The sequence below is a fragment of the Grampus griseus genome, assembly GCF_964374135.1.
Source record: "Grampus griseus genome assembly, chromosome: 14".
Taxonomy (NCBI): Eukaryota; Metazoa; Chordata; class Mammalia; order Artiodactyla; family Delphinidae; genus Grampus; species Grampus griseus.
This window is the reverse complement of record NC_139008.1, coordinates 66,380,247-66,394,132: the sequence shown is the minus strand read 5'-3', so window position 1 is coordinate 66,394,132 and position 13,886 is coordinate 66,380,247. Positions and strand designations below refer to the sequence as shown.

Sequence of the window (13,886 nt, the reverse complement as noted above, 5' to 3'; positions counted from 1 at the left end):
AGTGTTTTACCTCACAGTGCCATTGTGATAATCCAATGAGATGGTAGGTCTTTAACCTAAATTGTAAAGTGCTGTAATAATCATTTAGCCAGGGGTTTATAGGTAAAAAGAGAGGACGTGAGTCAGCTTGCTGTAGGAACACCACTGTCCACTTTCCCAGCCAGTCCTCTGGCCACTTCCTGCAGCTTTCCAGTCATAACTGCTTCAGCACCAGCTCCAGCTGACCCCTTCCAGCTCAGTCTCCTTAGTGTGCCTCCCTCGTTTGCTGCCTTCATTTTGGTTTGGTTATCTGCCTGCAATCTTGCCAAAACCAAAAGTGACTGATTTTGCCCTTAGAATACAAACTAGTGGCCGGGTGTCAGTACATCCTGGCAAAGCATGATGAAGGCCAAACAAATTACCTGGGTCATAGCATAGGGAAAAGCGACAAAATAAGACAGTGTAGGGCTTCCCTGGTGGCACAGTGGTTGAGAGTCCGCCTGCCGATGCAGGGGACACTGGTTTGTGCCCCGGTCCGGGAGGATCCCACATGCCACGGAGTGGCTGGGCCCGTGAGCCATGGCCGCTGAGCCTGCGCGTCTGGAGCCTGTGCTCCGCAGTGGGAGAGGCCACAGCAGTGAGAGGCCCGCGTACCGCAAAAAAAAAAGTAAGGGGGAGGGGCATTATCTTTTTCTAAAAAAATTTATTTATTTATTTATTTTATCATTATTTTTTAAATCTTTGGCTGGGTTGGGTTTTCACTGCTGCGCACAGGCTTTCTCTAGTTGCGGCGAGTGGGGGCTACTCTTCTTCGCAATGTGCGGGCTTCTCATCATGGTGGCTTCTCTTGCTGCGGAACACGGGCTCTACGCACGCGGGCTTCAGTAGTTGTGGCACGCGGGCTCAGTAGTTGTGGCTCACGGGCTCTAGAGCGCAGGCTCAGCAGTTGTGGTGCATGGGCTTAGTTGCTCCGCAGCATGTGGGATCTTCCCGGACCAGGGATCAAACCCGCGTCCCCTGCATTGGCAGGAGGATTCTTAACCACTGTGCCACCAGGGAAGTCCGGGCCATTGTCTTTTGACAGGGAAAGTCAATGGCATTAAAATCTAGAAAAAATAAGATTCAGTACTCCATGCTAAAAAGCCCATGACTATGACTTACTAAACATCTAGAAAATGACATTTCTGAATTTAAGTGCAAGCAAAAATGACCAAGAGAGACACCAGTGTTCTTTGATACACAGAGTCAGCACTGAGAGGGCCTTTAAAGATCATCAAGATTACTGACTTTTAATTATTGCACCAAAACCCTGATTCTTCTAGTCATGGAAAGAGCGCATCAGATATGGACTCTAGACCTAGGTGGGCCCCTACCTAGCTGAGTGGCACTAGGCAAAGCATTTCTCCTTTCTGGACCTCAGTTTCCCCATCTGTCAAGAGAAAAGGCTGGGCAGGATGACATCTTAGGCCCCTGATAGGACTGACATTCTGTGACCCAAAAGCTCCCTGTAAATGTCGTACTTTACATGTTCCCCAGGGTAAGCACTCCCCTATCCTCTGCTTCACAGGGCTCTTACTATAATCCTACGAGGTCACCCAGTTATCAGTCTAATGAGGTTCAACGATTAGCTGAAGGTCACTCAGCAAATCAGTGGGAGGCTGCCCTTGGCCTGATTCCAGGGACATGAGAGTCTCAGGCTTTTATCTTACTCTACACTGTTTATTTAGTCAGAAAAACTCACTGAGATTTCCAGGGCTTAAAAACATTGTTTTGCTACTTTAAAAAGACAATAAGGAACTATACATAGTATTGGCTTTCTAAACTATACACTGTATTTTTTTTTGGGGGGGGGCGGTACGCAGGCCTCTCACTGCTGTGGCCTCTCCCACTGCGGAGCACAGGCTCTGGACGCACAGGCCCAGTGGCCATGACTCACGGGCCCAGCTGCTCTGCAGCATGTGGGATCTTCCGGACCGGGGCACGAACCCGTGTCCCCTGCATTGGCAGGCGGACTCTCAACCACTGCACCACCAGGGAAGCTCCCCCCTTTTTTTTTTCGTTTTTTGGCCATGCTGCACAGCTTGTGAGATCTTAGTTCCTGAACCAGGGATTGAACCCAGGCCCCCAGCAGTGAGAGCGTGGAGTCCTAATTACTGGCCTGCCAGGGAATTCCCGCTAATGGCCCTTTCTTAGTCCTCCTCCTCTTTTCTGCTTCAGCATTTGACAGTTTCCCTCCCCTTCCATGTAACTTGGTCTTCTTCCTTGGCTTCTTTGACATTGTATTTCTGCTTTTCCTCTTGCATCTCTGAGCTTTTTTTTCCGGTTGTGCCAGGCCTTAGTTGCGGCACGCGGGCTCCTTAGTTGTGGCATGCAAACTCTTAGTTGCGGCATGCATGTGAGATCTAGTTCCCTGACCACGGATCGAACCCAGGACCCCTGCATTGGGAGCACGCAGTCTTATCCACTAGGCCACTAGGGAAGTCCCTCTGAGTTTTCTTTTTCTTTGTTTCTTTTCCGTCACTGAGCTGTCTTTCAGAAGAACCCAGGGCCTGCAGCTCCTCCTTGTCTCTGGTTTGGTGAGCGCCTACAGATTTTCCTCACTAATTCTGACTCCTACCTGTGTATCTCTTGTAAGGCCAAATTTCAGCTCTGGTTCAAAAGTGTTGTTTTCACCAATTTCTCAGTTCCCCCATTTCCGTTAACAGTGCCATCATTTTTTTATCCCTAGAAACCTTGGGAAAATCTGGCTCTTCTCTGATCTCAGGCTATTTTTTACCAACCATATACCCCAGATCTCCCTTTTTCTTTCTTTTTTTTTTGAATTTTATTTATTTTTTATACAGCAGGTTCTTATTAGAATAAGAATCTCCCAATCTCCAAATTCATCACACCACCACCACCACCCCTACCGCTTTCCCCCCTTGGTGTCCATACGTTTGTTCTCTATATCTGTGTCTCTATTTCTGTGCTGCAAACCGGTTCATCTGTACCATTTTTCTAGGTTCCACATATATGCGTTAATATGCGATATTTGTTTTTCTCTTTCTGACTTAGTTCACTCTGTATGACAGTCTCTAGATCTATCCACGTCTCTACAAATGACCCAGTTTTGTTCCTTTTTATGACTGAGTAATATTCCATTGTATATATGTACCACATCTTCTTTATCCATTCGCCTGTCGATGGGCATTTAGGTTGCTTCCATGACCTGACTGTTGTAAATACTGCTGCAGTGAATATTGGGGTGCATGTGTCTTTTTGAATTATGGTTTTTGCTGGATATATGCCCAGGAGTGGGATTGCTGGGTCATATGGTAGTTCTATTTTTAGTTTTTTAAGGAACCTCCATACTGTTCTCCATAGTGGCTGTATCAATTTACATTCCCACCAACAGTGCAAGAGGGTTCCTTTTCTCCACACCCTCTCCAGCATTTATTGTTTATAGATTTTTTGATAATGGCCATTCTGACTGCTGTGAGGTGCTACCTCACTGTAGTTTTGATTTGCATTTCTCTAATAATTAGTGATGTTGAGCAGCTTTTCATGTGCTTCTTGGCCATCTGTATGTCTTCTTTGGAGAAATGTCTATTTAGGTCTTCTGCCCATTTTTGGATTGGGTTGTTTGTTTTTTAAATATTGAGCTGCATGAGCTGTTTATATATTTTGGAGATTCATCCTTTGTCCGTTGATTTGTTTGCCAATATTTTCTCCCATTCTGAGGGTTGTCTTTTCGTCTTGTTTGTAGTTTCCTTTGCTTTGCAAAACCTTTTAAGTTGCGCTAGGTCCCATTTGTTTATTTTTGTTTTTATTTCCATAACTCTAGGAAGCAGATCAAAAAAGATCTTGCTGTGATTTATGTCAAAGAGTGTTCATCCTATGTTTTCCTCTAAGAGTTTTATAGTGTCCAGTCTTACATTTAGGTCTTTAATCCATTTTGAGTTTATTTTTGTGTATGGTGTTAGAGAGTGATCTAATTTCATTCTTTTACATGTAGCTGTCCAGTTTTCCCAGCACCACTTATTGAAGAGACTGTCTTTTCTTCATTGTATATCCTTGCCTCCTTTGTCGTAGATTAGTTGACCATAGGTGCATGGGTTTATCTCTGGGCTTTGTATCCTGTTCCATTGATCTATATTTGTTTTTGTGCCAGTAGCATATTGTCTTGATGACTGTAGCTTTGTAGTATAGTCTGAAGTCAGGGAGTCTGATTCCTCCAGCTCCGTTTTTTTCCCTCAAGACTGCGTTGGCTACTTGCAGTCTTTTGTCTCTCCATACAAATTTTAAGACTTTTTGTTCTAGTTCTGTAAAAAACGCCACTGGTAATTTGATAGGGATTACACTGAATCTGTAGATTGCTTTGGGTAGTATAGTCATTTTCACAATATTGATTCTTCCAATCCTAGAACATGATATATCTCTCCATCTGTTTGTGTCATCTTTGATTTCTTTCATCAGTGTCTTATAGTTTTTTGAGTTCAAGTCTTTTACCTCCTTAGGTGTTTATTCCTAGGTATTTTATTCTTTTTGTTGCAATGGTGAATGGGATAGTTTCCTTAATTTCTCTTTCTGATCTTTCATTGTTAGTGTATAGGAATGCAAGAGATTTCTGTGCATTAATTTTGTATCCTGCAACTTTACCAAATTCATTGATGAGCCCTAGTAGTTTTCTGGTGGCATCTTTAGGATTCTCTATGTATAATATCATGTCATCTGCAAACAGTGACAGTTTTACTTCTTCTTTTCCAATTTGTATTCCTTTTATTTCTTTTTCTTCTCTGATTGCTGTGGCTAGGACTTCCAAAACTATGTTGAATACTAGTGGTGAGAGTGGACATCCTTGTCTCATTCCTGATCTTAGAGAAATGCTTTTAGTTTCTCACCATTGAGAATGATGTTTGCTGTGGGTTTGTCGTATATGGCCTTTATTATGTTGAGGTAGTTTCCCTCTATGCCCACTTTCTGGAGAGTTTTTATCGTAAGTGGGTGTTGAATTTTGTGAAAAGCTTTTTCTGCATCTATTGAGATGATCATATGGTTTTTATTCTTCAATTTGTTAATATGATTGATCACATTGATTGATTTACGTATATTGAAGAATCCTTGCATCCCTGGGATAATTCGCACTTGACCATGGTGTATGATCCTTTTAATGTGTTGTTGGATTCTGTTTGCTACTATTTTGTTGAGGATTTCTGCATCTATATTCATCAGTGATATTGGTCTGTAATTTTCTTTTTTTTGTAGTATCTTTGTCTGGTTTTGGTATCAGGGGGATGGTGGCCTCGTAGAGTGAGTTTGGGAGTTTTCCTTCCTCTGCAAGTTTTTGGAAGAGTTTGAGAAGGGTGGGTGTTAGCTCTTCTCTAAATATTTGATAGAATTCACCTGTGAAACCATCTGGTCCTGTACTTTTGTTTGTTGGAAGATTTTTCATCATAGTTTCAATTCATTACTTGTGATTGGTCTTTTCATATTTTCTGTTTCTTCCTGGTTCAGTCTTGGAAGGTTATACCTTTCTAAGAATTTGTCCATTTCTTCCAGACTGTCCATTTTATTGGCATAGAGTTGCTTGTAGTAGTCTCTTAGGATGCTTTGTATTTCTGTGGTGTCTGTTGTAACTTCTCCTTTTTCATTTCTAATTTTATTGATTTGAGTCCTCTCCCTCTTCTTCTTGATGAGTCTGGCTAATGGTTTATCAATTTTGTTTATCTTTTCAAAGAACCACCTTTTAGTTTTATTGTTCTTTGCTATTGTTTTCTTTGTTTCTATTTCATTTATTTCTGCTCTGATCTTTATGATTTCTTTCCTTCTGCTAACTTTGGGTTTTGTTTGTTCTTCGTTCTCTAGTTCCTTTAGGTGTAAGGTTAGATTGTTTATTTGAGATTTTTCTTGTTTCTTGAGGTAGGCTTGTACAGCTATAAACTTCCCTCTTAGAACTGCTTTTGCTGCATCCCATAGGTTTTGGATCCTCGTGTTTTCATTGTCATTTGTCTCTAGGTATTTTTTTATTTCCTCTTTGATTTCTTCAGTGATCTCTTGGTTATTTAGTAACGTATTGTTTAGCCTCCATGTGTTTGTGTTTTTTACATTTTTTTCCCTGTAATTGATTTCTAATCTCATAGTGTTGTGGTCAGAAAAGATGCTTGATATGATTTCAATTTTCTTAAGTTTATTGAGGCTTGATTTGTGATCCAAGATGTGATCTATCCTGGAGAATGTTCCCTGTGCACTTGAGAAGAAAGTGTAATCTGCTGTTTTTGGGTGGAATGTCCCAAAAATATCAATTAAATCTATTTGGTCTTTTGTGTCATTTAAAGCTTGTGTTTCCTTATTAATTTTCTGTTTGAATGACCTGTCCATTGGTGTAAGTGAAGTGTTGAAGTCCCCCACTATTACTGTGTTTCTGTCTATTTCCTCTTTTATAGCTGTTAGCAGTTGCCTTATGTATTGAGGTGCTCCTATGTTGAGTGCATATATATTTATAATTGTTATATCTTCTTCTTGGATTGATCCCTTGATCATTATGTAGTGTCCTTCCTTGTCTCTTGTAACATTCTTTATTTTAAAGTCTATTTTATCTGATATGCATATTGCTACTCCAGCTCTCTTTTGATTTCCATTTGCATGGAATATCTTTTTCCATCCCCTCACTTTCAGTCTGCATGTGTCCCTAGGTCTGAAGTGGGTCTCTTGTAGACAGCATATATATGGGTCTTGTGTTTGTATCCATTCAGCAAGCCTGTGTCTTTTGGTTGGAGCATTTAATCCATGCACATTTAAGGTAATTATCAATATGTATGTTCCTATGACCATTTTCTTAATTGTTCTAGGTTTGTTTTTGTAGGTCCTTTTCTTCTCTTGTGTTTCCCACTTAGGGAAGTTCCTTTAGCATTTGTTGTAGAGCTGGTTTGGTGGTGCTGAATTTTCTTAGCTTTTGCTTGTCTGTAAAGCTTTGGATTTCTCCATCGAATCTGAATGAGATCCTTGCCGGGTAGAGTAATCTTGGTTGTAGGTTCTTCCCTTTCATCACTTGAAGTATATCATGCCACTCCCTTCTGGCTTGTAGAGTTTCTGCTGAGAAACCAGCTGTTAACCTTATGGGAGTTCCCTTGTATGTTATTTGTTGTTTTTCCCTTCCTGCTTTCAATAATTTTTCTTTGTCTTTAATTTTTGCCAGTTTGATTACTATGTGTCTCAACATGTTTCTCCTTGGATTTATCCTGTATGGGACTCTCTGTGCTTCCTGGACTTGGGTGGCTGTTTCCTTTCCTGTGTTAGGGACGTTTTCGACTATAATCTCTTCAAGTATTTTCTTGGGTCCTTTCTCTTTCTTCTCCTCTGGCGCCCCTGTAATGCAAATGTTGTTGCATTTAATGTTGTCCCAGAGGTCTCTTAGGCTGTCTTCATTTCTTTTCATTCTTTTTTCTTTATTCTGTTCCACTGCAGTGAATTCCACCATTCTGTCTTCCAGGTCACTTATCCGTTCTTCTGCCTCAGTTATGCTGCTATTGATTCCTTCTAGTGTAGTTTTCATTTCAGTTATTGTAGTGTTCATCTCTGTTTGTTTGTTCTTTAACTCTTCTAGGTCTTTGTTCTTTAATTCTTCTAGGTCTTTGTTAAACATTTCTTGCATCTTCTCGATCTTTGCCTCCATTGTTTTTCCGAGATCCTGGATCATCTTCACTATCATTATTCTGAATTCTTTTTCTGGAAGATTGCCTATCTCCACTTCATTTAGTTGTTTTTCTGGGGTTTTATCTTATTCCTTCATCTGGTACAAAGTCCTCTGCCTTTTCATCTTGTCTGTCTTTCTGGGAATGTGGTTTTCCTTCCACTGGGTGCAGAATTTTAGTTCTTCTTGCTTCTGCTCTCTGCCCTCTGGTGAATGAGGCTATCTCCCTTTTTATCTCTGTGATTCCAATAGCATGGTCAGACTCTTGTCATCTTTCAGCTGGATTTCTGCAGCAATCTTCTCTCTTTCTCCAATGTATTCCCCCTCTAGTTGGTCTGGCCTGTTGAATATTTTAAAAATCCCATCTAATTTATTGAAATCATTTTTGGTTGAAGGCAGGATGAAATTAGATTAACAGAGTCTATCTCTACCCCGCCCTCATCGTCTCTATTAAGGATTGTTGCTAATAATCAAGCCCTTCATTTCTTCACCTTCACCTCAGATGATCCCCACTTCTCCTCAGCTGATGAGGTCATATATTGGACTGTCATTGCTCAAAACTGATTATACCTGAGATCTAAACAAGATCCCCAGGTGATTGATTGTACATTAAAGTTTGAGGCTCATAATACTGAAAACAAGCAAGAAATAGCCCTCTTTTCAGAAACTGGGTACCAAGTAATAGCTGGGATTTTGCTTCACTTTTCCCTACTCATTTCTTGTTCTCCTTGTCCTCAGCTAACTACTGAGATAATGAGAGTTCTTGTCCCGGTGTGATGACTCAAACCTTCAGTCTGAGGCATCTGAGTCATTGGTGGTATAGGATTGCTCTGAGTTTCTGTCACCTTTATTTCAAGGAGGTGCCTCTGTGGGGAGAGTGGAGGAAACCTGCCCAGGGTCCTACAACCAGTAGATGGGGGTCTGGCATAGACATTATGGTATAGTGGGAAAAGCAAAGGTTTTTAAATCCTTGCCTTGTTACTTCCTTAGATGTGGATATTGGAAAAGTCACTTAACTTCTCTAAGCCTAAGTTTTTTGCTTATAAAGTAAGAAATGATGATATCTACTTGGGAGGAGTGTTAAACATAACCTCTGGGAGGAGGAGAATTAAACATAAGGTCTTGAGGTTATAATTTCTGGCACAGAGTATACTTTTCCTCTTTCCCTTTCTAGCCTTTTGATACGGGGTTTGCTTCCTCAGTTTGAGGATGGCTGTTTTTTACTTGTCACTCTCCCCTCTATCTCATAAAACTGGAAAAGAGTTCTTATCTACTACAGTTTATAAAATCCCTACTAGCCTCTTAAAAATATTAACAGCTCTTAGTTCCAGGATGGGAACTGGCAGCCATATCATTTGTGCAGATGAGGGCACTGCAGGCCTTAGATCCCCAGGAGGGAGCCAGTCTGTGGAGCTGAGGGATCTGGAGATGGAGTTTTCTACCATGTGATCTTAGTTTTCTTATAGGTGTTATAAAACTGCTCATTGGCAAGGGTTCAAGGGCAGTGAGAACTGAGCAAAAATTGAGTCTCCTCTGAGTCTCTGGAAGAACATGTTGGGTCCCCTGTGATGTGGAAGGTGAACATCTACTGTCTTGTTGCCAGTTCCTAAGTCACAGTGTCCTGCCTTGACTGCATTGTGCCTGGATGACAGGGACAACCTTCACACTTAATTTGTGCCCTTGTTTAAGTGTTTGTCCTGGCACACGCTGCATATTTCTTCATCTTTAAATAATGCATGGGAACACTAGGTGAATGCGTCACTTTGGCGGCGCCGCAGGCTTCCCTCTGTCCCTGAGGCTCCTTGACAGGCCTCCCCCCGTGGAGTCACATTTGAAAAATTAACATCTTGCAGTGCCCTGCTTTCACATGAGTGAATTAAAGTAAGGAATAAAGAGGTGGGTTGGAAAAACAGTTTCAGGAAATCACCATTTTACATGAGGGGAAAATGGAAATAGACTAAAATGTTAACGGTGGTTTTTAGAAGGAAGCTGTGAGTAAAACATCTTTTCATTATTCCATGGTTTCCGCATTTTCTAAAGTGAGCACACGTTACTTTTAAATAGGAAGAAGAAGTTTGAAATTGCCATTTTAAATTACTGATAAGTAGTGAAATCCAAATGAAAAGTAGCCACAATTTATAGTGTGATTAATAAACAGAGTGAGTAGATCCCAGTTAGGCCAATATTTTGGGAGTTAACTGGGTTGAAGTGGGGACTATAAAAGAGAAATTTTAGATGCTGGCGGAAATTGGTGATAAAACGTTCAAGCCATCTCATCCCGTTTTGAAGTGTGACTGATATGAAAATAAAATAAAATAAACATTCAGTTTCTGGGCATTCAGTAGCTCAATCAAGTTTATAGAATACCTGGGATCTGAGAAAAGAACCACGTCCTATAGGGAGGTTTAATATCGGGCTTGTGCTGTCTAACTGGCACAAATGTTTGGGGTCCTCATGTTGGCAGGTGGGGTCCATAGTTTGAGCAGTGGTCCCTGTTGGCACCCTGTGGGTTCTTCAGAGTAATGGTAGAAGAGGTTTTGTTAGTCAGCCTTAATGTAGTCCTAGTTGAGCAGGGTTTATTTTGGTGTATTGGTCATTAATAGTTAAGAGTTTGCCTGGAACACATACCCTCTCCATAGCCAACCAAGTCAAAGCCATACATCCTACCTCTGGAGGGAAAAACAGAAAAGTGGATTAATATAATAAAGTAGTATCTTGTGAAGGATTCCCACCAATCAGAAGTAATTGCTCCTCCTTTGAACTCCTCTGGCTCTTCTTCTTACTTCTCATTTTGTAGTTAGCTTTATAGATAGCTGTCGTCTCTACTCTTTAGTAAGCTCCTGGAAGGCAGGGACCTTCTTTATATCGTCCATAATGCTTTGCACAGTGAGTACTCAATAAATGGTTGTTGAATGTCTGAATTCCCAACTCATGAATTTAGCATTTTTCCTGCAGGGCCAAGGCAGAGGAGATGAAGCCTAGAGCTTTGGAGTCTGGGTGGGAATCACTTGCATGCAGTATCCAGTATCTGCAGCCTCTGCCCATGGCTTCCTGTACAGTAGGACGGAGGCTCTGCCTCTCTATTCCAACTTCCCCTAACTTCTCCCTCTTTGTGTTAGTTGTCTATTGCTATGTAATAAATCACTCCAAAACAAAGTTATATATTATGTCTCATGGTCCTGGGTGAGGAATTGGGGAGCAGGCTGGGCAGGGCAGCTCAGGATCTCTTCTGAGGTTGCAGTCAGATGTCTCCAGGGCTGCAGTCATCTGCAGTCTTGACTGGGGCTGGAGGATCCATTTGCGAGGTGGCTCACTCACATGGCTGGTAGGTTGGTTCTGACAAGTTGGTTCTCTTCCCCAGAGGGCTATTTGAATGTCCTCACTATATGGTGACTGGCTTCCCCCAGAGCTGATGAATCAGGACTACAGTGTCTTAAAACAGAAATTATAATGCCTTTTATATTGTCGCTTCAGAAGTCACATACTGTTGCTTCTGCCATATTCTATTACTTACACAGGCCATCCCTGATGTTTTTGGATGGGAGATTACACATGAGTGCAGATATCAGGAGTCAAGGACCCTTGGGCTCATTGGAGGCCATGGTGGAGGCTGGCTACCATACTCTCCATCTACTGCTTTGGTTCCCCAGGTGAAGGCTGGTGAGCTTAGCCTTGGTTTATCTGTTTATCCTAGGCTACAGCATTAACCTTCAATTTTTGTTCTCCCTTAATCCACCCTCCAAACTGTTGCTTTCTGAAGTGTAACTGTGAGCAGTGTTGTTCTCTTACTTATGCAAAGTAACTAAAATGGATTTTCCACGAGGGCAAAGACTATTGTATTAAGTATCTGTTGCTGCATAAAAATATTACTGCAACCTTAGTGGTTTAAAACAACACACATTTATCATCTCAGTTTCAGGGGGTTGGGATTCCAGCTGGGTTGACTGGGGCCTCTGCAAGGCTGCAGTCAAGGTTCCGGTCAGGGCTGGCTTCTCATCTGAGGCTCGACTGGGGAAGGATCCACTTCCAGGCCCATATGGTTGTTGGCAGCCGTCCGTTCCTTGCAAGTGGTTGGACTGAGCATCCCAGTTTCTTGCTCTTTTGGCTAGAGGCTGTTTCTTACCACATGGCCCTCTCACAACACGCCAACTTGCTTCTTCAAAACCAGCAGGGGAAAGTGTGTCTCTCCACAAGACAGATGTTAAATATTTTTGCAATGTAATCATACACAGATACTCATGTACATTCCATCACTTTTGCCATATTCTAATGGCTAAAAGCAAGCCATGGGTCCCACCCACACTCAATTGGTGGGGTGGGAAATTATGCATGGGTGTGAATGCTAGGAGGTACAGAGATCACGGAGGCCACTTTAGAGTCTGTTTGCCCTAAGCATCTAGTCTAATGTGTCTTCAGCACCCTGAGCCACGCATGACACATACTAAGCTCTAATATTTGAATGAATGGATGTAGTGTGACTGTTATGTTTCCAGCTCCTAGTTTAAGCTTTTTGCTTCACTTCTCTTCTGTTTCAGAGTTACTGATTTATTCTTGAGAATCCTCTACTCTAATCTGTCCTCATGGATGAACTTCAGGATGTTCAACTCACAGAGATCAAACCACTTCTAAATGATAAGGTAAAGACTGCTGTTGTCACTAAAATATATGTAAGTCTTTTCTTCTGTGATTAGTTCATTTTCTATATTATCTAAATAGTAACTAACTCAAAACATATTTAACTTGACTTTCTGTGGAGAGAATACTTTAAAAAATATACTGCTTAACCTTCTTCTTGATGTCTTGCCTCCCTTTCTTCCTACTTTTGTTTCCACTGGCCAAATTCAATCAAGTTATCCTTGGAATTTTCTTGTTTTACAGATAGAGATGTTAAGCAGAGAGTGTGAGAGTGGGTTTGACTTGGAATCCAAGTGTCTTGACTTTCAATTTCTATAAGGAAAACTTAACATCCATGGCTGGTGATGTACACAGGCTGCAGTGCTCTCTTTAAAATTTGTCAAGTCTGTGATGTGACCTTTCTGTCTACGTTGAGGTTTTCATCAGGGATGCCTGGATGTTGGTAATACACCTCATTTTTATGTTCATGTCAGAGAACTACACAATAAGCATCATAGTTAATAGCCACCAGGATTCAGCAAGTAAAGAGTGCTGTGATGGTGGGAGTTACCAAAAAGCTAAGAAAGGCTTATCCGCTCTCCTCTCCCTCTCCATTCAGTAAATGCGCCTGAAATTCTGTCTTTTCAGCCCTATTCTTTTGGTTTATTGTCATGGTCCCCTATTAAAATACTGTTCCAGCTTGGTGTGGATGAGTGCATGGCATCCTTTCCTGAGGGAAGTATTGTTGGAGAGTAAGGGTAAAGATGGGTGAGGTCAGGATGGGGGCAGGGGCTATACCAGAAGATACTGTTGCCTGTTATCTCTTTTGCCCAAAGCAAGGCCCTTCACCTACAACTTCTGGGGCCGTTGACTTACTGTGTGTTCGTTAATTTGCTGTTGAAACCTGTCAACCCTGTTTTCGTCCCTGTGACCTCATCTCCATCCCCACTCCCACTCCTTCCTTTATCTTTCACCAGATTTCTTGCTCTCTCCCTTGGCAAGCTGCACACTTTTTTAAAACCCCCATTTGGTTTCTTCTGCTGCTTCCCTTCATGTTTTCAGAAAACTCTCTCCTTTAAGCAGTGTCTTTTGGTGCATGTGAAGAGCTGTCCCCAAAATGATTTGCTACAAAGAGGAGGAAGGAAATAAAATCTGCATCTGTAAAGCTTATGTATAGCCACAGAAATGAATCGTTACAGGGCAAGTGGGGGTAGGCAGTTTAGCTTCAGGAAGGTAGTAACCTATCCTAAACCTGGCTGATAGTCAGAATCAGCTGGGGAATTGCTTAAAAATACAGATTCCTGGGCCCCACTCTAGAACAACTAAATTGGAATCTGAGGGGAGGGGGACAGGACACACACACTTCTCTATAATCAGTGGTCCTCAACCCTGGCAGCTTATTGGAATTACTTGGGGAGATTTAAAAATGACCGATGCCTAAGTCCTACCTCCAGAGGTTCTAATTGAACTGGTCTGGGGTGAACTTTTTTAACAGCTTCCAAAATTGAGAACCACGCCTAAAGTGATTGTGATTAGACAATGTTGGAAACCCATGACCTGATGGATCTCAGACATTTGAGGACTAGGACACAGATAAGAGGAGGATTCTGCGTTGACCCCGGAA

The 13,886-nt window shown here is 41.7% G+C and overlaps 1 protein-coding gene across 3 annotated transcripts in view; it reads left to right on the top strand.

Annotated features, from left to right (window-relative positions):
* The window catches only part of NDRG3 (NDRG family member 3), an 85,895-nt gene that overhangs the window by 9,377 nt on the left and 62,632 nt on the right, over window positions 1-13,886 (top strand). For 2 of the 3 annotated variants that reach the window (XM_082670335.1, XM_082670333.1), the window contains exon 2: window positions 12,184-12,285. In XM_082670335.1, the coding sequence (XP_082526461.1) occupies window positions 12,229-12,285 (57 nt within the window). In that variant the 5' untranslated portion in view covers window positions 12,184-12,228. Of the gene's footprint in view, window positions 1-11,166; window positions 11,309-12,183; window positions 12,286-13,886 lie in introns of all 3 variants that reach the window. The other variant, XM_082670334.1, reaches the window with a different exon arrangement.